We start from the raw sequence: 26,823 nt of genomic DNA on the forward strand, positions 1-26,823 counted from the left end.
GTTGTGGTGGCCTGAGCTGGAGTCATTTATAGATGTTCAAGGTCAGGGTCTGAGGCTTTCCAGGTATGGGGCAGTTGGCCTTGGACTTCTTCAACTGTGGATTCTCAAGAACTTTCTGGTTAAAAAGCGCAAAAGCACCGTGATCTGTTCATTCATGGTACTTGGGATGCCACAGGCGCATGGTTTTCTGTACAGATGACACACCCTGGATGGGGTGGAGCATGAAGGAAATTTGCCGGTGCTATTGTCAGGTCAGGGTACACAGGACTGACCCTTTTCCAAATATTCCAAACAAAACAAAGAAAGGAATGTGTTACCGCCTGAGAGAAGCGACAGCCACAGGACCAGTCCGGGGAGGTACGGGTGGAGGCGGGGAGCCCATGACCATCTCAGGAAGCTGGGAAAACCTGTAAGCCTGTGAAAGAGACAAGCAATACAGGGAGAGTTTTTAACACCCAGGGTCGATCAGCACACAGGTTCTTCTTGTTTGAGGAGGAAACAAATTTCCAACGGTCGGACTCTGCCTCCTTACTCAGACTTTTTTCTAAGATCGTCCCTCACATGTTTCCAGCCATCTCTTCTACTGCGCCTCCGACCACTCTCGCTGGGGCCACTGTACTTACAGGGCCCTCCAAACATTCTCAGAACACGCCAAGTTCTGTCTCACCTTGGGCTTTTCTTCCACCTGGGTGCCTTCCTCACCGTTCTTCCCAGGGCTCCACGCTTCATTTCATTCATCCAGCCCCAGACTTCCCTAGAGCCCCATTTATCTATTTTTCATCAGGCAACGATCACTCTCTGACATTATATGGTTGCTTGTTTATTTATGATCTGCCACCAACTAGAGTGTAATAAGGGCAAGGGCTTTGTTGTCAGAGATATCCTTATACCTGGAACAGTGCCTGGTATATAACAGGTGATCAATAAATATTAGATCATTAAATGGATGAATCATTGATTGTGTTTTACTTTCTCTCAAGGGAGAGCAGATTTAGTGGAAAAAAGCAATGGATTTGGAGTGAGGAGGTATGTGTGAAGGTCCTGATGAACAGACTTTAGGTCCTACAGCAACTCAGGTGACCTTTCTGGACCTCTTCTGAAATGGGGACAACAATGCTTGCTCAGAGGGCTGCTGAGAAGATCAGGTAAGTGTGTGTGTGTGTGTGTGTGTGTGTGTGTGTGTGTGTGTGAGAAGATCAGGTAAGTGTGTGTGTGTGTGTGTGTGTGTGTGTGTGTGTGTGTGTGTGTGTGTGTGTGTGTGTCTTTTGCAATCTATAAAGCACTATTCAAAGATAAAAGACTAGAACTGTCACCAAAAAAGTGAAGACTTTTATCAACATGTGAGGGGATGAAAGCAAAACAGACAGAGACAGGATTAGAAAGAGCCAGGCCACAACCTCCTTTAGCAAGAGAAAATCTAGAAATGTTCTCTGTGAAGACAAAGCTTTACTTGTGCTTCTCATCCGTTTCTTTCTTCAGGTATTCTGCCCATCAGATCTCTCAAGGAGGATGACAGGATTTTAAACCTGAAGGCATCAGGACAAAAAACAGCAGCACAGGGGATCCACAAACAGGATTCTTTCAACTGAATGAGGCCTTCTCCCTCTAGCATGATGGCAGACTACATCTTCATAAGGGCCAACCCACTCAATAACAACGAGGTCCAGGATTAAACATACTTTTTAATGCAGTGTGAAACTGCAAGATGTCAGGGAAATCCCAAGGGACTATTCCCCTACCCCACACCTCAGCAAACTAAAACAAAACCATAAGCTGAAACCAGAGGTGAAAATACTGAAGGTAAGCAAATATGAATGGCGAAGTGGCCTGGAAAACAAATGCCATATTGACAGTTGATGAAGAGATCAAGCCTTGGAACAGAACAAGGTGAGGTGGCTGAACCTGAGGCACTCACCTCCAACACAAAAGGAGGCTAGCATTGGTCCCTTCTAGGGAGGGAGGATGGATGGCAATGCTCCCAGCTCAGGCAGAAGCAATTGTAAATCCTCTTTGGAGAAAAGTATCCCTAAAGTAGTCTCTCAGGATTAGCACATATTAAGATGAAGCAAGTGGAGCTCATGATCTAAGACCATGAACACACTAGAAAAGAGAAGTTAAAGAGAGTAGAAAAAACAAACAAAATTTAGACCTTTAAGGACTTTAGAGTTCGGAATTTCCAGACACAAGACAAAAAATAACAATGTAAGAAATGTTTTTAAGAAATAATTGACCAGGCCAGGTGCAGTGGCTCACGCCTGTAATCCCAACACTTTGGGAGGCTGAGGCGGGCAGATCACGATGTCAGAAGATCGAGACCATCCTGGCTAACATGGTGAAACCCCATCTCTACTAAAAATACAAAAAATTAGCCGCGTGTGGTGGCACGTGCCTGTAATCCCAGCTACTCGGGAGGCTGAGGCAGGAGAATCGCTTGAATCCAGGAGGTGGGGGTTGCAGTGGGCCGAGATCACACCACTGCACTCCAGCCTGGGCGACAGAGCAAGACTCCATCTAAAAATAATAATAATAATAATAATTGACCAGACAGATACTATTAGAAATGATCCAGCAGATTTGAAAAAGAATAGAACTTTCAGAAGTGAAACATGATTATTAAAATAAAAACATTCAGTGTAGAGGAAGTAAATAATAGATTAATCACAAATAGAGAATTAATAAACTAGAAAATGGAATTGGGGAAATTACTAAGAATGATGCACAATGGGCCGAGAAGATAGAAAATGTAAAAGAGAAATACAAGACACGGAGGATGGAATGAGCAGGTCTAACATGCAGCTAACCAAAGTCCCAAAGGAGAGAGGAAGGAAAACAAAGGCGAGGCAGTATTTGAAGAAGCAATGGCTAAGAATTTTCCAGAATTGATAAAATAAGTAAATTAATAATCCCAAGTAGGATCAATAAAGTAAAACACACATCTAGATACATTGTAGTGAAACAATACCAAAGGCAAAGAGATCTTAAAAGCAGCCCAAAAGGCATATCACCTACAAAGGGATGGCAATGACACTAACAAATGGCTTCTCGTTAGCACCCAGAAGACATGGAATGCAAAGTGCTCAGAGAGGAGTCAACCTAGAAGTGTGTCAGCAATACTATCTTTCTAGAACAAGAATGAAAGAAAACATCTGCCCAGATCCAGAAGTACTGACTGAATCAATATGGAAAGCTACGTTGCTGTGCTGTACTTCCTTTTTTTTTGAGCATCAGTAAACAATGTATGCTAAGGCAGCATTCAGGGAACCAAATCTTTAGCTCCACTACATCCTAAATGCCTTGGAGTGCAGTAACCATGTCTGTCTTATTACAATAGTCCCCCATTACCAAGCAAAATGTCTTGCACCTAGCCATGTTATGTAACTATTTTCTGAATGAATGCTGAGTGGACAAGGAGTAAGGCAACTCAGGCTGTTATCTTGATTCAGCCATTCACTTTCTCTGGATATGTCATTCAGCCTTTCTGAACCTTGTTTTGGTTTTGTTTTGTTTTGCTTTCCTTGTAAAATAAGGCACTGGCCTATCTCACAAGCTTCCAAACATTTCTTTAGCCATGACACCATTCCAGCAGACCCTAATACATAGATGAAAGCAGGGCTTCTCTGGTTGAAGTTGGGGAGGAGGTGCCCTGGCGAATTTGGCCCTTCACTTATCTAACAACCCCCTGAGGACCTCCCTGAACCCTGAGGTTCTGCAGACAGTTAGCAAATCCTTGTTCTGGAGGTCCTTCCAGCTTTACCCTCCACGATTATCAATAAACCAAGTGAGACACTTCTTTCCCAAAATAGACAAATGAGATTTACAGCCCCTCGTCTCTCTTCTGGCCTCTCATGCTATTCAGCGGAGGAGATAGACAACGTATTTTTATCTCAGGTTGTTGGAAGGCTTATTCTGTAGTCAGCAGAATTTCCCAGCCAAGAAAAGGCTTTCTATGTCTGTGGATGTCCTATAGCAGTTCACCAAGAGAACTGATGAAAAATTCTGAACTTCTGACAAGCAGCAAGGGAATTCCCTTCTTGAAGATTTTGCCAGGTACAAAGCAAGATGGCACAGGAGATCAGGCAGACCCTTTTGGGCTGTATCCTCGGGGCCCCAGGACAGCCACGGGAGCCACATAAAACACAGAGGGGGCAGCCTGTGCCACGTGCTCATGGTTGAAGGAATCCTCCCCCAGGGTGTCTTCTACCTACTCCTGTGCATGTTCCCCCTGGTTCTAAGTCCTCTTGTCTTTGCCTTCTAGTTTCCTGCCTCACGTATTTGGAATCTGGCTCTCTCCTGGCTGCTCTGTGACAGGAATCCATTGGAAGCTATTGCACGAAACTGTTGCCAGGTTCCAAGTTCCCAGTGCTATGATGCTGGCTGTGAGGAAAACCTAAGGACCCTGTCTTTTGGGGTCCCTGCCCTCTGGCCAGGAAGGAGATAAAAGACTCAGGACTGAAGGCAGTCAGATTGCAGTTCTCTGAGGCTGAAGGAGGCTGTGTGTGACTAGAAGAGAGCACCCTCTGAGCTCAGAAGTTTGGTTGTAACATGGAAGGAAGGAAGGAAGGAAGGAAGGAAGGAAGGAAGGAAGGAAGGGGGAGGGGAGGGGAGAGGAGGGGTAGGGGTAGGGGGAGGGAGGGGGGAGGGGAGGGAAGGGGAGGGGATGGGGGAGGGGAGGAAGGGGGAGAGGGGAGGGGGAGGAAGGGGGGAGGGGGAGGAAGGGGGGAGGGGGAGGAAGGGGGGAGGGGGAGGGAGGGAGGGGGAGGGGATCACAGTCTGTTTGAAGTTTCAGTGCTGAGTGTCCCTCGGGAGGGGATGAGGGAAGTGGGTCAGTGCCATACTCTCTAGCATTCCCAGTGGAGACAGAGCCCCGACGAGCCCCAGTGCATGCTGGTCTCTTCTGTGCATGTGCATTTACCCAGGAGGAGGGATCTGGTAAAGATAAACCTCCAGGGTGGCACTACAGGCGTGACAGGCTGCAGGGGCAGCCTGCGGTTGCAGGGACTGGTAAAGGGGTCCCAAAGGATTTGGGATGCTCAACAGTAATCGTAGTCATTTTTCCTCCACAGTTCTTTGAATCTAGGGCCCTTTTCCTGCCCCAGGGAAGGAGGCACAAAAGACTGAGGAGGACACAAGAGCCAATTCTTTTTTTTTTTTTTCTTTTTTGAGACAGAGTCTTGCTCTCTTGCACAGGCTGGAGTGCAATGGCATGATCTCAGCTCACTGCAACCTCTGCCTCCCAGGTTCAAGCGATTCTCCTGCCTCAGCCTCCCGAGTAGCTGAGATGACAGGCACCCACCACCATGCCTGGCTAATTTTTGTATTTTTAGTAGAGATGGGGTTTCACCATGTTGGCCAGGCTGGTCTTGAACTCCTGACCTTGTGATCCACCTGACTATTCTTATCAGAGTTTCATAAGCCAAAGCTACTAAATTGCAAGAACCTAGGATTTTGAATATCTAAGTCCTAAAATACTCAGTTTGATGCCATAAACAAGAGATTTCAAAGAAGTGAGGTACATTTACACTCCGTGGATAGGAAGGAGAGGAGAGCCAGAGAGGAAGCAAGAGGTTAGATGCCAGTGGGCCTGGAAAAGAGGCCTTCTGTCCTGTCTCACCCTGGGGGAAGAAGTGGAGGAGAGGACATAAGTCTCATCAAAATTTGGGGAATCTGAAAGACAAGGGACCTGTGTCTGCCTCTAGGAAAGGCCAGGAATCAGCAACAGCACAAAATTTCCCCTCCTTCCACGGGGTGCAGGAAAAGAAGAGTATGGTGGTATGGAAGTAGACCAGAAGTGCCTTTAACAGTCCTGCGTGGTGGCAAAGAAGCCACTGGAGAGGGGCAGGTGCATGTGTATGCACGTGTGCTTGAGCAAGAGAATGACAGAGCAAGGGACAGAGTGAGCTCACCTGAACACACACAAACATGGAAGGAAAGAAGGGAAGAATCTGGTGAGGGCGTGTTGAGTAGGAGAAAGAGGATACAGCTATGCTCTGCCTGGATGGGCAACCTGAGAAAAGGTGGGAACAAGGGCTTCTCAGGGACACCAGCTGGAGTGGTGAGATGAGGACAAACGGGGACCAGATACTGCAGCCTTCCCCCTAACCAACATCATGTGGGTCCCCAGAAAATACGGAGGAAGAGCCTGGACTGAGACTGGGCTTCTGGCACGCGGAGAAGATCACAGAAAAATAGAGTTATTTTTCTTGCCCATCTGAGTTTGTGGGCTGAGATAAGGATTCTCCAGCCTTCCTCTCCCGCCTTCCCTCTCTCCCTTCTCATACAGCCTTGCTGTACAAACTGTGGATTTTACTCACTATAAGGATTTTTCTAAGCTTATAAAGGTACTTATCTGCCAGAGGTAGGTGACTTACTGGGAAGGATTTCTTAGGGCCGTCCCAGGGCAGAGAGCCCCATTCCCAATCTGGCCCAGATAGATAGAATCATATCTGGCCCAGCTATGATAGAATGACCTGCCTTCAAGGACTCCTGCGAGCTGGACCATGCACTGTCAACAGCGACTGGTGTAGGTCCTCTCCTTCCTGGTGTCCTCACTTCATCAAATCACTAATAACTTTTGTATAACCAGAGGCAGAAGGAGCCCCAGAATAACTAGCATTGAATCTCTCATGCCCTGGGCCAGATGGGAGTTCAGAATAGATTCAAATTGATTTGGAGAAACACAAGAAATGTAACATTTCTTTTTTTTCTTTCTTTCCTTTCCTTTTCTTTCTTTTTTTTTTTTTTAAGATGGGATTGTGCTGTGTTGCCCAGGCCAGCCTCGAACTGCTGGGCTCAAGCAATTCTCCAACTTCAGCCTCCTAGTAGCTGGAACTACAGATACAGAAATGTAACATTTCTTGAATCCAAGTGTTGTGGCAGAATCAAAGTCATAGCTGATATATCTGCATATTTCATCATTAACAAAGGCTTAGGGGGAGTTGTTTGTTTTTATGAGGAGAGGAGGAAAAAAAGACCATAAAATTCCCAATTATACCCTAATGGAGATGCCTCCCCTACTAGGGCAATGATAAGAATGGACAAAACTCCAACTGGGTAAGCTGCTGTTGCTGCTGCTTCTTTTTTTTTTTTTTTTTTTTTTTAACAATAGAGACAAGGTCTTGCTCTATTACCCAGGCTGGAGTACAGTGGTGTCATCATAACTCACTGCAACCTTGAACTTCCGGACTCAAGAGATCTCCCAACTCAGCCTCCCAAGTAGCTAGGACTACAGGCCCAGCCAATTTTTTTTTTTTTTTCTGTAGAGACAGGATCTCATTATATTGCTCAGGGCTTGTCTTACATTCCTGGTCTCAAGCGATCCTCCCAAAGTGCTGGGGTTACAGGCATGAGCCACAAAGCCCAGCCTTGGGTAAGCTTCCTTATAAGAAGATTATACTCCAAAGTTTGGATATTCAAGTTCTCATCAGAGCCTGGAAGATGTCCCTGTAAGTCACTCTGGCCAGCGGGTAGAAAGAGTGTGGGATTTGAAGTTAGGCAGCTCTAGGTTCTAACTCCAGTTCTGCCATTTACAGCTGCATAAACTTGGGCAAGTTTCTTTACTTCTCCAAGCTTCAGTTTCCTCACTGAGTACTTTGGGATAATAATATTGATCTCAAAGGGTGGTTGTTGGATTAGAAGAGATAATTTCTACATGGCACTTAGCTGTGTCCAGTAGACAATGGGAGCTCAATAGATGCCAACTGTTGCTGTTATTGTTATTACCATTAATTCCATCTGTAAAGAGTCTAGTGGGGAAGATGTGTTAGCCCTGTTGTCTTTTTTTTGAAATCCCCTTTTCTGTCACCAACAGGAAGGCTGTAGGATGTTTTAATTCTGCTTGGCACAGATCCATTATGACTGCTAGCAAAATTGGATTGGACATTAGATGTGGAGTCCAATTTCTTCACAGAGTTAACAGGTAAAATATGATCAAGAGTCTCCTGAACTGCAGTGCAGAAATCCCAGGCCGCCAGCAGTAACCTTTTCCATGACATAAATGCCATTAGCCTGGCCTAGTGTATTTAAACCACCAGCTTCCAATTATCTTCTGGCAGAGCTCAAAGCACCTCCTCTTTAGAAGACAGAAAGTAATCATAGTTATCATTCTAAATTGCCACCTTTTCTATGGATTTCCACATTATCATAGCACAAAAGGACTCTGCATGAGCTTGGGTTAAGAATCATCACCATTTCTACTCTGTATTGTTAGCTATTTTCTCCTTTCCTGAAAATACAGACCTCACAGGTTGTTGATAAAGAAGGAAACCTTAATAACAAAAGACTGCATTTAATAATGTTCTGGTTCGCCCAGCCGTGATGGCTCACGCCTGTAATCCCAGCACTTTGGGAGGCCGAGGTGGGTGGATCACCTGAGGTCAGGAGTTCGAGACCAGCCTGGCCAGCATGGTGAAACCCCCTCTCTATTAAAAATACAAAAAAAAAAAATAGCTGGGTGTGGTGGTATGCACCTGTAGTCCCAGCTACTCGGGAGGCTGAGGCACGAGAATTGCTTGAACCTGGGAGGCAGAGGTTGCAGTGAGCCGAGATTGCACCACTGCACTTGCACTCCAGCCTGGGTGACAGAGTGAGACTCAGTCTCAGAAAAGAAAAGAAAAAGTTAGTTCTGGTTTGATGACCCATCTCTCTGTTGTGTTATTTCACAGTCCTTTTCCACTGTAGGTGGCTTCATTTATAAAATATATATAATGCTGATGTTTTTGTCCTTCTTGCCACAAACACTAAGCCCCAATTATAATAAGCAGAACCATTTAAGTTTTCATCATATGACCCACAATGGATTTTTTTTTTTAGATGGTTTTACAAAATTGAGATACGATGGCTATGGGCCATCGCATATTCTTACCTGTGGGAAGACTTGATCTGGCTGTCTAGGCCTTTCTCTCTGACACCCAGAACTCATCCCAGATTCCTAGAATCTGGCACCTATACATGCACAAGGCATTGTCTATTACAGTCTATGGTTTATAAAACTATGTCTTTTTAAAAATATATATTTTAGATGCTATGGTGATGAATGAAATGCAAACTAATTAAAATTGTGATTTAAGTGACAAAAACTTATAACTTCTCGGTTTTTATGTTACAAAGATCAAGTGTAAATTACAGAAGCTTTCAGTCATTGGATGCTTTTTCAAATATGGAAATGTAATTGCTACTTAATAAATAATCACAATGAATATTCTTTTTTTTTTTTTAAGACAGGGTCTTACTGTGTCAGCCATACTGAAGTACAGTCTCACAATCTTGGCTCACTGCAACTTCTGCCTCCTGCAGAAGGAGGCAGAATCCTCCCACCTCAGCCTCCCAAAAAGTTGGGACTATAGGCGCATGCTGCCACACCTGGCTAATTTGTTTAGATGGGGTTTCACCACGTTGCCCATACTGGTCTGGAACTCTTGAGCTCAAGCGATCGGCCCATCTTGGCCTCCCAAAGTGCTGGGATTATAGGTGTGAGCCACCAGGCCCAACCCATGATTAATATTTTTACAGCATTTACTACGTACCAAGCATTCTTATAGTACCTAACATACACCAACTCATTTAATCTTTACAAGTCTAGGATGTAGCTTATTTTTCTTATTTGTAAAGAATTTAAATAATTTCCCCAAGTTACAAAGCCAGGAAGTGGCTGTCAACCTAAATAACAGATTTTTTTTTTTTTTTTTGGTCTCTAAAAATAATGATGTTTATTTGGGAATGGTTATTGCAATGGGAATACCCATGCCATAGTAAACTGTGTTCAGGGAGGTAAAGGAAGACAAAAGTTTTTAAAGGAAAAAGAGGGAGGACTGCATAATTGTTTTGAAATAATTATTCTTGGCTGCAAAAATCAATGACAAGTGTGGTACCAGTCCAAGCCTGGACAGGCAGTTGCTGGACAGATGTCCTCACCCAAGTATTTTTTTGTGTGTGTAAGGTTGCAATGGCCTTTGTGCAAGATTGTGATTTTTGCAGAGTCTTTTGTGATAGTTCTTGTTATCACACATTTATGCATGAAGCTCTCCCTTCCTGGCCTTCCCTGGCTCTATTTGCCAGGTTTTCAAAATTTTTCATCTAATTTTATTTAACACAAGTGATTCCATTCTGATTCTATCAACTTTCATCTGGTAGACCTGAGATTTAAAGTCGAGCCATCTGGCTCAAAGCCGGTGCACTTAAACCACCAGGCCACACAACCCCTTAGCATGTGGCTCTGAGATGCCTTTTGATATTTAAAATGGGTCTCAGGCTTGAAAGTGTAGGAAACCACCAGTGCGTGAAGAATATGGTCAGCCATTTATAGGGTGGATAGTAGAAAGGGCAATTCATTCTAAAATACATTATGGCTGGAGAGAAGGGATTCTCACGTGCATTGTCCACAGGAGTCAAAAGCTTAGGGTTTGGATCATGGGTGGAAGATGGGATGATGGGATGAGGGCCTGGCATAGTTCATCTCCAGATCCCAAAGCTTTTATCTGTAGAAGCCCCTGCTCTGAGTCTCCTGTTGGAACTCACTGGGCAGACTGACTGGATGATGGCAGGTGGGTGGGATGAATGACTTACCGGCCGAGGCAGACTGTACTGATACATTTCTGGGCGGTAGGTCGGCACCCACTGCACCCCGGCCCTGGGCCGCGTCATGGTCCCCGGAGCGCTGGTCACCACCTCCGAATAGGGCAGGTGCTGGGCTGAGCCGTAGGCTTCTTGGTGCCGGCTCTGGCCTGCGTGGCCCGCGGATGCCAGGCTGAAGGCCTCCTCCAGCAGCATGTGCATCTGCTGCCTGACCTCGTCGATGGATGGCTGGGAGCTCAGCGTGGAGGTCTCCGAGTGGCCTTTCACCTGTCGTGACCTGGAATAGCCCCGGGGCTCATGAACTCTGTCAATGTTGGTTTCCTCTATGATTTCAGGCTCAGTCTGTGGGAGGAAACAAAGCCCACTGATGTGTTAATTAACTTTCCTTCCCATGAAGGTGCTCTGTAATTTACTCTAAAACATTCACTTGGACAGGTGCTAGGATGCATCTGTGCTAATTTAAATTATATCCTACGTGCCCTATCTAGGAATTCACACTACTCGGGTATTCAGCCAGCACTCTATCAGGAAGGCCACACTCTGGCTATCGGTGTGCGCTTCAGTTGCCCATAGATTGACCAACGCTGCAGGCTCTGCCTGTTAGTGTAACAGACTTGAGAAATGGCTTTCACTGATGACATTAATGGTACTTTCTAAAATCTTTTAGAGACATTCCCCACCCCTATGCCTTAGGGTATAAGACCCTGGAATGTCTTGTAATCTACACCTGGAGGGGTAGCATTCTAGATTCACTCCCTAAATGGTCCTGTGTCCAGCCTTTGGTTAAGGAAGTGCTGGTTGCCTGATGCTACTTATCAGAGAGAATAACAAAATCCTGCTTCTGGATCACAGATCTTAAAGCGTGGTACGCAATCAGAAGCTCTGGGGGCGAGGCCCAGCCATCTGTGCCTTAATAAGCCCTCCAGGAGATTCCAATGCCCGTTCAAGTTTGAAATCTACTGATCTAGAACGTTCTCCTGCCTTTCTTCACTGAACCTTTCATTCAGCGAGCAGCTTCAGTACCAGGGTGGGCAGACAGCTGGAACTTCATAAGCTTCCAGAACAGGCTGCATGGACGGTCTCGTGCTTGCCTGCTAATGAATGCTTGCTTCATAAGTGTCTGCTTTCTTGCTCTGAGGCTTCTGTGCCGTCATTAGGTGGGGATGCCTGTAGGAGTTTATTCCACCAGTCTGGACGTGCATGAATCTCAAGGTGCAAGAACACAAAAGGGAAGAGATAGGGACTGCCAAGGTGATACGGGGAGGCTGCTGCCTTGTGGCGGATGCCACAGCAATAGCTAGACCCCATAAAGGTGCACAGAGAAGATAAAAGACAGGGTGTTCAAAACATTCCAACCAGGAGAGTTACTTAACTTCTTGGTATTTCAGTTTCCTTATCTGTAAAATGAGGATAATACTGCCTCAAAGGCTTTTATAAGGATTAAATAAAGGTACATCTAAAGATTTTAGAATAGTAGCACATGGTAAAAACAATACTAGTTGCTGTCATCACAATCATCATTATTCCTTTATTCATTCAACCACACATATTTCCATGTAATTACTATGTATAAAGCACCTTGATGTATAAAATAAGCACAGCAAGTAAATGTCATGAGGGAATTCACCCAAAATGGGGAATCCTTCCCTCCTTAAATATTATACATGAAGGTCATAACTGTGTTATACTTCATTTTAAAAAGTATATTTACCTTTTTAGCATTAAATTAATACATGCTCATTAGCGAAGAAAGTGAAAATATAGAAAGCACAAAAAAATTACACATTTCTTGTCATCTTATCTCCTAGAGTTAGGACTTGGCTAAAGTTCAAGATGAAAAGTGAGGTTTTCTATCAGCCTCTAAGTCTAGATTTATCAACAAACATCTACAGTAAGTAATTTAAAATACTGTACTATTTTTATACTAATAAGAGCAAGGATAGATTCTGGAGTAGAATGTAAAGTTACCTTTGCGATCATAAACAAGAACTCAAAGACATTTCATGCCTGGGTGCATGCCCCCCAAACTCCTGGGCTGGGGGACACATTGGGGCTCTTCTGCTCTTAGAAGCTCTTAAGAGAAAAGCTTAAGGTCACTGAGTGGGAAACGTGCTCCCTGAAAGCCAGCAGATCTGCCTGTTGAGATGTGGTTTGGCCTGGCGATATCTTCTACAACAGCGAATGCAACTCTTGAAAGTTATGTTCTTCACAATGCATAGAACATTCAGAACTGAATTTCAGAGCCTGAAGGGACTTTAGGAGATCACTAAACTCAAGCCCCATTTTAAATATGGGGAGGTGACTTATCTAAAGTTACGCAGAGGCAGACAATGGCAGAGCCTCCTGCTCCCAGCTCCTGACCCATGCACATCCTGCAGCACGGCACTGCCTCTCATGTGAATGTCCTGTTCATGCTGGTTGCTAGCCACACAAGGCCCTTCCTCCCTACATCCAGAGTCTCCCTGATACATAATGGAGGCTTAATGCTAAACTGCTCCCAGGTGGGAGATTAACAGCACAGGGGTGAGCTGAGGTACAATTTCCCCACCCCTGAGCTATGCTATGCATTTCCAGACATATTGGTAGATCTATTATCACATGAATTTATAGTTGTGCCTTAGGGCAAAAGCATACTCCTTAGCAACATCTCCCTATTCCCACTGCCCCAAGAGCCCTGAGGTGGGGTAGTCCTGGGGGTGGGTGAGTTCTCTGAGTAAGGTTGGTAGGGGAGTGCTAGGCCACCACACATATATGTGTTATATACATACACACATATGTAAGCGCTACCTTTGCTGGGAAGGTGGAGACTTTTTTCCAGGCTCCCACTGCCACCTACCCCATGACCCCCAAATGAAGATCAGCCTCTGCTTCCCCCACAGGGTTTCCATTCTGCATGGGGAGTTCCCTTTAATTGGAAGGTCCAAGTATGCTCTCAACAGGCTTGATCCGGCCACCAATCATCTCTCGATAGCTACAGATAGAAACAAGACTAGCCCTCATTATACCTGGGCTTCCTCTCATCACACTTGGATTTGCTTACTTAAAGTGTGACTTCCCCAAGACTGGATACTCCCTGAACCCATTTCACCTCTGTTTCTCAGGAGCCTAGCACAGGCACTTGGCATTCAATCAAGCTTTGTGAACTTAAACTGAAATAAATTCTGTCCATTTCCCCTTGTTAGATAAAGTTCTAAATTTCTTTTCAAAGAATCAGTATGTCAGTATGTTCAATTCTTTGCCTTCTACTTTTAAACTTAACTTCCTTGTAAAGAAATCTTTTTCGATTACCTGGTCCACCCTGACTCATTCCGATTACCTGGTCCACCCTGACTCATTCCGATTACCTGCTCTGTCATAACCATTTCCCCCCCCAAACCACTCACCCCGTCACTCTCTTGAAATTAGCCAATCGGAATTAGTTTAGCCTGTGCAGTCTAACCTTAGCCAATAGGGGAACGATACAGCAGCAGGCGCCACATGCATCAGGGGTAAGAACCCCTTCCCCTCCCTTATCCAAGTGTGCGCTCACCATTGCTCCATCTGTAAGGGTGCACCCTTCTATAGAAGTAACTTGCCTTGCCGAGAATTAAAAAGAAAATTTTATATTCAAGTGCTATTTCTTTTGCGGCACCAAAACTTTATTTATAACACTCTTGAGGTGGAAGTTGAGGTTAAGATAAAAGGCCCACTTTCCCTAACACATTTCTTCCAATGCTAATGAGTTGCATGACAATAAGAAGTTGCAGGAAACCCCTAAGCCTCAGGCTCCTCATCTGTAAAATGGGAGAGTTGAACTACGGTCTGACATTTATGTTTCTTGGACTCTACTTGCCCTAGGAGATGCCATACTCCTCCTACTATCATCATCTTTGGGGGAATCTGACATCTACTCATGAAGAGAAACATCCCTGCACCTCCCTCCCCAGCTAAAACATATTGAGTAGTGATAAGTTTGTCCTTTTGCTTAACAGACAATTATTGGTTTCAACCCTGTACTAGGCCCTGGGTTGGGGGTGATGGATACAATACTTAATAAGATAGTGACCCAGCCCTCAAGGAGGTCCCAGTCAATGGCAGGAAACAAATAATAACAACACCAATAACAGCAACTAATATTTATTAGCAGCTTACATGCCAGGCACTGTTTTAAGTACTTTATACATATCGGCTCTTTTTGTCCTTATAAGAACTTATGAAGTAACAACTATGAATATTCCCACTTTACAGAAGAGGAAATTAAGGCATTGAAAGACAAATGTGTTGCCCATAATTAGCAGGACTGAGATTTGAACACAGAAAGTTTGATTCCGTCACCTAAGCTCTTACCCACTGTGTATGTATATATATATATATAAACAGATCCATTACCATACTATAGTTCTGGGCTCTGACAGAGTCAAACAAATTTCTGTGACCAGAAAAGAAGATAAAATACTTATTGAGATAATCTACCTTATAAATTACTATAAGGATGAAAAGCATCAATGTATAAATACAAAGCACTCACAGTATCTGGCACATCAGCATTTGTTTAATAAACGTTAGCTGCAATTATTATTGTTGCTGTTATCTGTCTCTTCCATAGACTGGGAACTCCTTCAGGGTTGGGTCAGTGTCTTATTAATCATTGTATTCACAGCCCCCAATCCGGGACCTTGCCCAGAGGTGAAGCTGTAATTGTCTGTTCAGCGAACAAATATAGTAGGTGCTCAAATTGACTCGAGGACCTGTGGTGTGCCAGCTCTGTGCTGGCTTTTCCACGTGGGTTTCCTCACTCAGCCTCTCAGAGCTCTGCAGTTGTGTCCATTTTCAGATACGAGATATCACATCTACTGGCTGAACTTGCCCTAAACCCTTCTCCCTCACTGGCACATTTCTGAAAATGCCTTTTGCTTTTATTTGACAAAAGAGGGGAGACAGGAACAAAGACAAATCTCCCAGTGTTGGCTGACAGTTGGCTTGGGTTGGGGCCGTATCTGGGACAGAGAATATATTTTTAAACCTCTTTAACTTGGAATGGACCATACTTGCTTCTCTGACTTCCTATTCTTGAAAAGCTCTGAGAAACTCATTTTTTTCAAAAAGCTATTTTTATAAATTAATCAAGATATACTTCAATAAAAACTCTAAAAATATTCATCAAGGAATGTCTGTTCATGGTAGGAAATTAGAAAACACAGATAAGCAAAAGGAAGAAAATTAAAATCTACTCTAATCCGATCACCAAAATTACTACTGTTAACATTTTGACCTCATGCACATCCTTCCAGATGTTTTCTACGCATATGAAATAGGATGAGGATTATGAATGCTAAAGCACTGCCAACGCCCTCCCCACCACCCCAGGCCACTACAGAGAGTGTGGGCTTGACCCAGGTCAGTTTCTCCCTCTTCCACTTCCAAGGAGAGCCCACGCTTTGCCGCATAGATTGTGTGCGTGATGGAGACCAGAAGTGGGGATGGGCAATGAGAGGCAGAAGAGGTGTGGGCTGCAGAATTTCATAGTGAGATTTTCAAGAGAGGTGCAGAAGCAGGTGTGGCATGTAAATGGGAGAGGAATTAACGGAATTTAGAAAGTTTTACCGAGTATGATGTATTTGCCTTCTCACATATAAAAGTATAAGTAAAGGAGAAGAGGTATTTTAAAATTACTTTTGTTGGCAGAGTTCTTTTGACTTAGATACTCTCTCAGACTGAGCTGTTTGGGTCATGATTTTATAAACAGAATACATGCACACATATACATATATATGTAGGCATATATATATATTTTATATATCTGTAAACACATACACATATATGCAGGCACATATATATATGCACACATATATAAGGTTTTTAAAAATGGCATTACAATATTTTGAAATCTTTTTAATTCAACAATATTGTAAACAAGTATCTCCATCAATAAATAAATGTATAGAGAATAAGGATTTCATAGCATTCTAATAAATGGAGTTTTTAGGCTACCATATATTTAACAGTCCACTATTTTAGGTGTTTTCCTAAAATCTTACTATATGAACAAAGCTGGAATAAGTATCCTTGTGTTTAGAACTTTGCATATATGGCTGGACACGGTGGCTCATGCCTGTAATCCCAGCACTTTGGGAGGCCAAGGCGGGCAGATCATTTGAGGTCAGGAGTTCGAGACCAGCCTGGGCAACATGGTGAAATGCCGCCTCTACTAAAAATACAAAAATTAGCCAGGCGAGGTAGCGTGCGCCTGTAATCCCAGCTACTCCGGGGGCTGAGGCAGGAGAATCGCTTGAGCCCGGGAGGCGGAGGTTGCAGTGAGCCAAGATCACACCACTGCACTCCAGCCTGGGTGACAGAGCGAGACTCCGTCTCAAAAATAATAATAATAATAAAAGAACTTTGCATATAATCATGAGTTTATCCTTAGGTTAAATTTCTAGAAGGAGAATTACCAGGTGAGAGGATATACAAGTAATTATAGTTCTGGAGAGTTATGGTATATCAGAACTCAGCAGCAAAGGCCACAGTATTTAGAAGAGATTTAAGCCATTCCTCTTCCACACATGGGTCCCTGGTCTTGTGCTTCATGGTGGCCACTGGATAGAGCAAGCACCTGCAATTCTTTTAATGTTGTTTTAAAATGAGTGAACCAGTCCAACACATCTACAAGAGTGCACACAGTGGCTAAGTACCCACATGACTTCATCCTCTCTTTGAAACACCATGAGAACAAACTTGAAGGAAATTATAGCCCTGCTGGGAACCCCAAGTATCTTCTTCCTAAAAAATATTCCAAAACAATTTAGTCCTGGGGCACATTCTGTAGCTTTAAGTTTTATTCAAAATTAAAACTACTATCTTATCAGATAACTAATGGAAAGACAAGCTACCAACCACAAGGAAATATTAGGATTTGTATCCACAATATATAAATAGTTCCTACAAATGAATAACAAAAAGACAAGCAACTCAATTTAGAAACTGGGCAAAAGGCTTGAAAAGATACCTCAATGAAAGAAGACACAAAAATGTCCAATAAACACATGGAAAGATGATCAACATCATTAGGAATAAGGAAATTATATCATTTCATATTCAGTAGAATGGCTAAAATGAGAAAGATTAATAACAACAAATGTTGATAAGGTTGAAGACTAGAATTAGAACTGTTTTACTGCTAGTAGGAGCGGCAACAGTGCAAAAACTTTGTAAATTTGACTACAATTTCTTAAACATATACCTACCCTATGACCCAGAAATTCCACTCCTACATATTTATCCAAAATAAATGAAAACACTTATTAAGAAAACACATGAAAATGTTTATGGCAGTTTTTTTTTCATACTAGCTTCAAACTGGAAGCAATCCAAATGTCCAATAATAGGATAATGGATAAAGAAATAGTATTATACAACGGAATAGTACCCAGTATAAAAGAGAATAAAATACTCATACATGCAATAACATAGATGAATCTTGAGTGAAAGAAGTCAGACACAAAAGAGTACATACTGAATAAATCCCTTTATATGAAGTTCAAGAACAGGCAAAACTATAGTGATTTATATCAGACAAGTGGTTGCCTATGGGTGAGCTGAATATTGACTGAAAAAAAAAGTGAGGCAGTTTTCTGGGAGTGATGAAAACGTTTGGTATTTTCATTGATCTGGTGGTTATAAGGGTATACACGTTTGTCAAAGCTCATCACATTGTATACTAACAACCTGTACATTTTTACCATATGTCAATTTTCCCATACTAAAAGAAACAAAACAGATTGACATAGCTAGCTTGATGGGGATGGTCAGGGAAAGCTTCTCTGAGGAGGTGCCGTGTTTTCAGACCTGAAGGAGGAGAAGAGGTTGCCCATGTGATGGTTGTAGGAAAGCCCAGAGGTGAGAGAGAGTTGGCAGTGCTTGAGAAAAAGAAAGCACTGTTACAGAATGAACTGTGTCCCCCACAAAATTTTTATGTTGAAGTCCTAACTCCCAGCATCTCAGAATGTGACTGTATTTGGAGATGGGGCCTTCACAGAGGTAATTAAGTTAAATGAGGTCATTAGAGTGGACCTTTGGGTCAAAAGGACTGATCCTTCTAAGAAGAGGAAATTTGGACACAGCATGTATAAAGGGAAGCTGATATGAAGGCTCAGGGAAGAGATGGCCTTTCATAAACTCAGAAAAGATACCTGGAACGCATCCTTCCCTCATGGCCCTCAGAAGAAACCAATCCTACCAACACTTTGATCTAGAACTTGTAACCTCCAGAATGGTGAGAAAATAAATGTCTGTTGTTTAAGCCATACCACCCAGTCTGTGCCCTACCAAACTAATACACAGAACTTGTAGCTGAAGCCCTAATTGTCAGGACATGGGGCTGGAGAGGAAGGCAGGGTCCAGATCACGTAGGGTCTTAAAGGCCATGGTAAGAAGGCTGGACTGTTGTCAAAGGGCAATGGGAAACTACTGAAGAATTTTAAGCAGGGAAGAAATGTGATTGGAATTTATGGGAGGCCGGTTAGGAAGCACTTGCTTGTGGCTATTGCTGTAACCTAGGCCAGAAGAGATGACAGGGGCCTGGATTAGGGTGGTCATGGACAGACAAGGGGTGGGTGAGTTCAAGATGTATTTTGGAAGAGAACTGGCAGAGCTGCTGATAGATTAGATGTGAGAGTGAAGGAAAGGCAAGAGTTGAAGCCAAGACTCTTTACCAACAAGAGGAACTGTATTACATGGGTCTCCTTAATGGTCTCTGAGCTCCCCAAGCATGTCTGGGCCCTTCCACTTGCTGTACTTTCTGCCTGGAAAGCTCTTCCCCTGGGGCGAGCATTTTAGGTCTGCTCAAAAGTCACCTCCCTGGAGAGCCCTGCTCTGCCCAAGCTATTCAGAGAAGCTCCTGGTACTCTCCACTACCTTCCTTGAGTTATGTTCCTCCATAGCCTTCCCGACACTGTGCTGTACATGTATGTGCGTGGGTGTTTGTTGCCAGTTTTCCCTAGTGTAATAAGTTAGTCTCCCTTATCCTCAGGGAAAATGTTCCAAGACCCCCACTGGATGCCTGAAATTGTGGAGAGTGATGATTCCTAGATACATGATGTTTTTTCTCATACAAACCTATAATAAAGTTTAATTTATAAATTAGGCACAGTGAGAAATTAACAATAGCTAATAATAAAATAGAACAATTATATCAATATACTGTTCACAATTTCATGGGTAGAAGATTCATTCTTGGCTGGGCGTGGTGGTTCACGCCCGTAATCCCAGCACTTTGGGAGGTTGAGACTGGTGGATCACTTGAGGTCAGGAGTTCAACACCAGCCTGGCCAACATGGTGAAACCCCATCTCTATTAAAAAGGCAAAAATTAGCTGGGCGTGGTAGTACATGCCTGTAATCCCAGCTACTTGGGAGGCTGAACCCAGGAGGTGGAAGTTGCAGTGAGCCGTGATTACGCCACTGCAATCCAGCCTGGGTGACACAGCAAGACTCTGTCTCAAAAAAAAAAAAAAAAAAAAAGAAGATTCATTATTACCAGAGACTGTAGCAACCTCAGGATACAATTTTTTTTCTTTCCTTACTAAGTCAGCAACTTTCACCTATTAAAGGAAGCACTAGAGGGCTTTTCTTTGTCATATCCAAATTGCATTACCACTCTCACCCTTTGGAGCCACCACTAAGTAAAATAAGGGTTACTTGAACACAAGCACTTGAACGCATGCTGCGACGGTGGTTGTCTGAATAACCACTGTGTGACTAAGTGACTGACAGCTGGGTAGCACAGACATTATCCTTGTTGACCAGGATAAGCTGGACAAAGGGAAGATTCATGACCTGGGTGGGATGGAGTGGGATGGCGTTAGACTTCATTACACTACTCAGAATGGCACACAATTTAAAACGTATAAATTATCTTTGGAATTTCCCATTTAATATTTTCAGACCATACTCGACCGCAAGTAACTGAAACCATAGATAAGTGGTGACTACTGGATAAGCCCCATGAGGGCAGGGATATTGTCATGTTTCCTGCCGTATCCCAGAATGGCATATGGTAGAACATTAATAAATACTCATTGAATACATGAGTGTTAAAAGTCTGGAGAATTCCTGCTCTAAAGTCTTCAACAGTAAAAGACATTTCCATTTGTCTAAAACAAATGAAACAGTTTTATCTAGAATGGGCTTAACGAAGAGGGATAAAGGACTCTTGAGGCCACTTATTCTAGAATTTCTTGAGTTAGGCGCCCCAAAGTGAACAGGGGTTTTACAAGTCCACACTTTCCAGGACACACAAGCGGGTGTAACATCACTTTGCCCCACCTTGGTACTTCATTTCTGGAGCATAGGAATTTGAAGCCCCTCTCCAAACCCTGCCCGAAAGCCCTGATTTTCAGCTCAGTGTCAATCGCAGCTCCATCCTGCAAGAACAGATTCTGAACAAATTATGCAACTTTGTGGCAAGGGCCCAGAGACCGAGTGGGGGTTTCAGCAAGATAAATTCCTGGGCCATCTGGCCATGATGAAATTTATCTGGCTTCATGTCCATTTTTCTTTTCCACCAATCAGAGTCCTTTGGGCCACACAAAACAGTGCCACTTCTCTCCATTTAATGCCTCCTCTGCCCACTGCAAGTGCTGCCTGTTACTGAGGAAGGAGAGACATATTTAGAAAGTTGCTTCTGGAAACCACATTTCAGGGAGTTCTCACCTCACCAGGTGGGAAGAAGACCATGATGGTACAGGAGCAGAGAGATCTTTGCAGCAGTTTCCCATGAGCCTGCATCCTGGAAGCTTCTCTAATAATAAAGTGAGACTGGTTCCCCTCAGAACAGGCAGTGGGGTTCAAAATAATGGCTTTGTGACTTTTCTGCAAAGGTGTGCAAATGGAATTAAAAAAAATGTTTTCAGCAAAATTTCAAATTTCATTCTGTTGGCCCTTCCAAAGGATGATCTATGATCACTCCAGGGCTATGGGGATGTGAGGACAGCATGCTGTTTCTGTGTTTCAGGTCAGTAGAAAAGACATTAAAGGGTCTCTCATAGACTTCTAAGGAAATAGAGACATCCTCTTTCACAGAGGACCTTTCAGAGAGTGACCCATAATCAGAGTCTCCACTGAGACTATGAAGATGGGACAGACAAGGATAAAAGAAGGTGCTCCAATGCTCTCAGCATTACTCACTGCCCCCAAAGCAAAACATCTTCCCCGTGTAACAGAAGTCTCAGGTGCCAGCTCAACTTCATGTCTTTCTCCCCCCATAACTTGTTGCTCTCTAAGGAGCAGGGGAAATTCAATTACTGAGCAGCCCACAAGATCCATTTGCCTTGAGTTGCAACCACTGTCCCACCCTGTGTTTGCAAAAACATTACCTTAAAGGTCATCTCTGGAAGTATGGCCTTGTACTACAGCAAGGTGGGAGAGGTCCCAGGCACCCTTCACCAAGCCCATCCCTTGTCCGGTCATGCCGGAGGAAGGCACCCTCGGAGGAGTACAGTCCTCTGTTTGGTGTGTGACACAATTCAGAGCAGTAAGCGCAGGCCGGGCGTGGTGGTTCAAACCTGTAATCCCAGCACTTTGGGAGGCCGAGGTGGGTGGATCACTTGAGGTCCCGAGTTCCAGACCAGCCTGCCCAACATGGTGAAACCCCGCCTCTCTTAAAAATACAAAAATTAGCTGGGCATGGTGGCGCATGCTTGTAATCCCAGCTACTCAGGAGGCTAAGGCAGGAGAATTGCTTGAACCTGGGAGGCAGAAGTTGCAGTGAGCTGAGATCATGCCACTGCACTCCAGCCTGGGCGACAGAGTGAGACTCTGTCTCAAAACAACAACAACAAAAACAGAGTAGTAACTGCTAGAAAAGAAAAGAAACAGGAAAAGGAGAGTATCACCCTCTCCCTCCTGGGAAGTTATAATAGCTAATGTTCACTGCCTGTTTTCTATATGCTTTGTCTGCATTAACTCATTTAATTTCCACAACATCCTCATAAAGTAGGTACCACTGGTATCCCCAATTTACAGATGAGAAGACTAAAGTGCAGATAGGTAGGTAACTGGCCTAACTTCACATAGCTTGTAAGTAGCCAAGCTCCAGAGGCTATGAGCACAGCCCCTACACAGTACTACCTGTGAACTTCAAGAACAATATATAAACCACAGTCATAATTTAAAACACCTCTTAAAAAGGAATCAACCCGAAAGTAAACATATTAAGAATGGCTTTCTCTCTTGGAAAGCTAATTCGCGTTTTGCTTTCTAGGTGAGTCATCGCCTGCTTTTTTTCATCTTAGCTGAGCTGGCACTGCAGGGAGCAAGGAAACTGGGAGGATCTCTCCCGTGAGTCAGCACTATTCCATCACAAACAGGCTCTCCCCGCCATCCGCTCAAGTCTGCCCTTTCAACTCTTCAGCTCTTGAAAAAACCAGACAGATGCACAAAATCCCTCTGTCACTCTACCTGTGTCTAAAACATGAACCTCTGGCTGTAGCCTGGACTTCCTGAGCTCACAGTGAATAGTAGTCATTACACAACACCACGCTGATCTTTCCCTTCAGAAAGTGCCAACCAAAGATGACAAGAGGGCTGGGCGCAGTGACTCATGCCTGTAAAAATCCCAGGACTTTGGGAGAAAGAGGCGGGCGGATCCCCTGAGGTCAGGAGTTCGAGACCAGCCTGGCCAACATGGTGAAACCCTGTCTCTACTAAAAATACAAAAAAAAAAAAAAAAAAGGCTGGGCATGGTGGTGGGCACCTGTAATCCCAGTTACTTGGGAGGCTGAGACAGGACGATCGCTTGAACCCGGGAGGTGGAGGTTGCAGTGAGCTGAGACCACACCATTGCACTCCAGCCTGGGCAACAAGAATGAAACTCTGTCTCAAAAACAAACAACAACAAAAAACACAAAGATGACAACAGGCTGAAACTGGAAGGAAGAGTGACGTGGAGGAGACTGTTGGCTGTGTTCCTTAAAATGCCCAACACAGTTCTCATGTTTATAATCCCAGCACTTTGGGAGGCTGAGGTGGGAAAATTGCTCAAAGCCAGGAGTTCTAGGCCAGCCTCTATGGGCAACATAGGGAGACCCCATTTCCACAAAAAAAAAAAAATTAAAAAAAAATTAAAAATTAACCAGGTGCGGTATCACTCCTGTAGTCCTAGCTACTTGGGAGGCTGAGGAGGGAGGCTCGCCTGAGCCCAGGAGGTTGGGGCTGCAGTGAGCTGTGATTATGTCACTGTACTCCAGCCTGGGCGACAGAGCAAGATCTGGCTCTCTAAATAAAAAAGTCCAACTACAGGTGTTCCTCAAGCAGCAGGTACTGTAGCAGGCACTGTGATGGCCTCAGCATCCATCTCCTTCTCTCCGTGTTTCAGCCAGGGGGGCTAGTGGGACTAAGCTGCCCCAGCTCCATCAATGGGGCCTGACTAGGTTAAATTAATCAGTGTAATCTCCCTGCATTCATTGCTACAGTGATTTCATGAAGGGCTGGACACTTGGCATATGATGGCTCAGTCAGAGTAAAACCCATAAACCTTGTCTTGAGGTTGGGAAAAGAGAATTCCCTCTTGCACTGGTCCATGCAGGATGTAGATATGAGGCCTGGGATTTCTTACCAGAGTCCACCTGCGGATACGGCCAACACACAGGGGAACACAGAGCTGTGTATAATGCAGAGGAACAGACTGGGGTCCCACCCAAACCATGCCTGGATTTACTGCAAACAACTCATCCTGTTCATGTTTTAAGATGGTTTAAGTTGGGGTTTCTGTAGCTTTTGCCAAAGGATTTTAGTGAATAACCACCATTCACAGTGAACTCCAAATGGCAATGGACATCTGCCTATGGTTTTGATATTTGGTCAAATCCAATGTGTATTTGGCTCAGAGCTAGAAACATGCCCCATTTTTTCAAGTCTCAGCTCAGGAGTCACCTCTTCTGTTTAACACACTTGTTTGTTCATTTGCCCAACAAATAAAGACAGCGCATCTACTATGTGCCAGTTACTATTCCGAGTGCTAAGGTTTCAAGGATAAATAAAACATGACTCCTGTCCTTGAGGAGTTGCATGGGGAAATAATAAAAGTAAACTAACTAATGGAAGTTGGAGGTGAAGGCTTTGACTGGGGTATCAGGGGCTATTGGAACACAAAGGAGGGGCCCATAGGCATAGGGGCCAGGAAAAGGTGCTGGGGAAGGTCATGTTTAAACCAAGTTCCAAAAGCATTGCTTAGGTCAGTAGTTCTCAGCCAGGAGCAGGTTTGACCACCAGGGGACATCTGCAATGCCTGGAGACATATTTTGGTTGTCACAACTGGGAGGGGCTTCTGGCACCTCATGCATAGGTAGAGACCAGGGATGCTGCTAAAAATCCTATAATGCACAGGACAGTGCATTATATGAAGAAACTCTACAGCCCTAAGTGTTAACAGTGAGGAGATTGAGCAGCCTGGGCCTGGATGAAGCAGGTGGGAAGGGAGATTCCAGGCAGAGTGATACATGCGTGCAAAAACCTGGAGACGAGAAACCACAGGACAAGTTTGGGGAAGGTGTTCAGGCTGGAGCCAAGGGGGTGGTTTAAGGAGTGATGCATGTCAGCTAGAAGGACACATCTGGGCCAGCCAGAGCAGAAAAGTCCTGAGCTGGGAGCTTAGAGTCTGAGTTTTATCCCCAAAGCTATGGGGAGCTCCTGGAGGATTTTGAACAAGAGTGTGTGTTTTAGAAGGATTTCCCCGGCAGCTGTCTGGCGGCTTCAGCAGTGGTGAGTAATGGAGATGGTACTGGGCAGTGGCTGTGGGACAGACAGGAAGGAACAAACCCTCAGGAGCACTTCCTCTTCCCATCCAAGTTTATTGCCACAGTATGTTGCATGTGCCTCTACCTCTCTCCTCCACTAGAGTGTAATTACCTGGCCATGCACGAAAATTAATACATCTTTCCCTTCTCCACAGAGCCTCACACAGGTTGATACAGTGGAGTCTCATACAAGGCTTAGATGCTAATGCTAATGCCAGCCAGCAGAGTAGGTAAAAATCATGTAGAGAAAACCCCTTTAAAATCTCTTAAATCGTCCACTTGGTGTAGCCTATGTGGCCCTGTGCATACAACCTTATAAGGTAATAGGGAAAAAGAAACACATAATCTGCAATGTACAATATAAAGAAAATATATGTAAAAGCTAGTTTCTTGGCTTTATTTAATTTTTTTTTTTTCCTTTTTCTTTCAGGACTCATATTACTGAATTTACGTACATTAAGTGCACATATGCTGCCATGGTTCCAATGCACTCAGTAAATGTTTGCTAGAAGAAAGAAAAGGAATGGCAATTCCCAAGGGGTGTTTACATTTGTCCACTGGCCTCCAGCTCCTGCAGGGGCTTGGCAGACATAGGTGGCCCAGGAGTACATAGGATTGTAAGGAACTAGTGGACTCTGAGCCATGCTGCTTAGGACTAGAAGATGGATTCCCCCAGCTGCTGGGCACACTGCCAGCTGTCAGCCCTCAGATATCAGCTGTCGCAGGGAACTGCCCTTGGCTAAAGAGAAAAGCCTCACCCGAGGACATCCAATGACTTGTCCATTCTAGAGTACATATGCACAGTTGCTTCCCAAACTTGAGACAACTCTTCAGGGCCATCTGAGCTGCAGAGCCTCCATGGGGTCAGCTGAGGCCTTGTAGTGTCTGTACCATAGCCCAACTTTCAAATCTGCCTAAATCTACTTCCTCCTCTTCCTGAAAGTATACCTAGAACACGCTGGGGATGCTGGCCTGAAAGAAGTGGCTACCCTAGGTCAAGAGGGTAGGAGGTCCTAGAGTCCGGGAAAAATGGGGATGGGCAGGCAGATACCAAGAATAAGAGCACACAGGGTCCAGAATGCAGGGGATCAGAGAGAAGACGCAGGCAGACAGCACTTGAGTGCTGCTAATAGAAGGGAAGTTGTTTATCTCCTGCCCAGTGGGAAGTTGCCTACAGGGAGGGAAATTCTTGGCCCGCAGGGGAGGCCTGGCTCTGAAGGAGGTCACTAGGCCATGCTGAAACCCCTCCGCCTCCCTCTCAAACCTGACAACAAGCATCCCAACTCCCACTCCCCACTCGCCAAGTGGCCTCCATCACTGGGGTTGATAAGTATCTTTCTGGGCAGCCATCAACCTGGTGACATCTGGACTTTACACCTACAGACCTCTTTCACCCTCAAACACCTCAATCTCTTTGCCTCAGGTTCTCCCAGGGAGCCTGATTTCCCATGAGCAGATATTTCTCTTGGATTAGAAGTCCCTGT

General features: G+C 44.4%; 1 protein-coding gene across 4 annotated transcripts in view; it reads right to left on the reverse strand.

Annotated features, from left to right (window-relative positions):
• Positions 1-26,823, reverse strand: part of KIAA1549L (KIAA1549 like) — a 297,476-nt gene that overhangs the window by 17,257 nt on the left and 253,396 nt on the right. For all 4 annotated transcript variants that reach the window (XM_054524510.1, XM_054524513.1, XM_054524509.1 and 1 more), the window contains exons 17-18: positions 10,561-10,911; positions 318-415 (exon numbers count right to left, since the gene is read on the reverse strand). In XM_054524510.1, coding sequence (XP_054380485.1) covers positions 318-415; positions 10,561-10,911 — 449 coding nt within the window. The remainder of the gene's footprint in view (positions 1-317; positions 416-10,560; positions 10,912-26,823) is intronic.

This window comes from Pongo abelii, chromosome 9 (genome assembly GCF_028885655.2).
Source record: "Pongo abelii isolate AG06213 chromosome 9, NHGRI_mPonAbe1-v2.0_pri, whole genome shotgun sequence".
NCBI classification, from domain to species: domain Eukaryota; kingdom Metazoa; phylum Chordata; class Mammalia; order Primates; family Hominidae; genus Pongo; species Pongo abelii.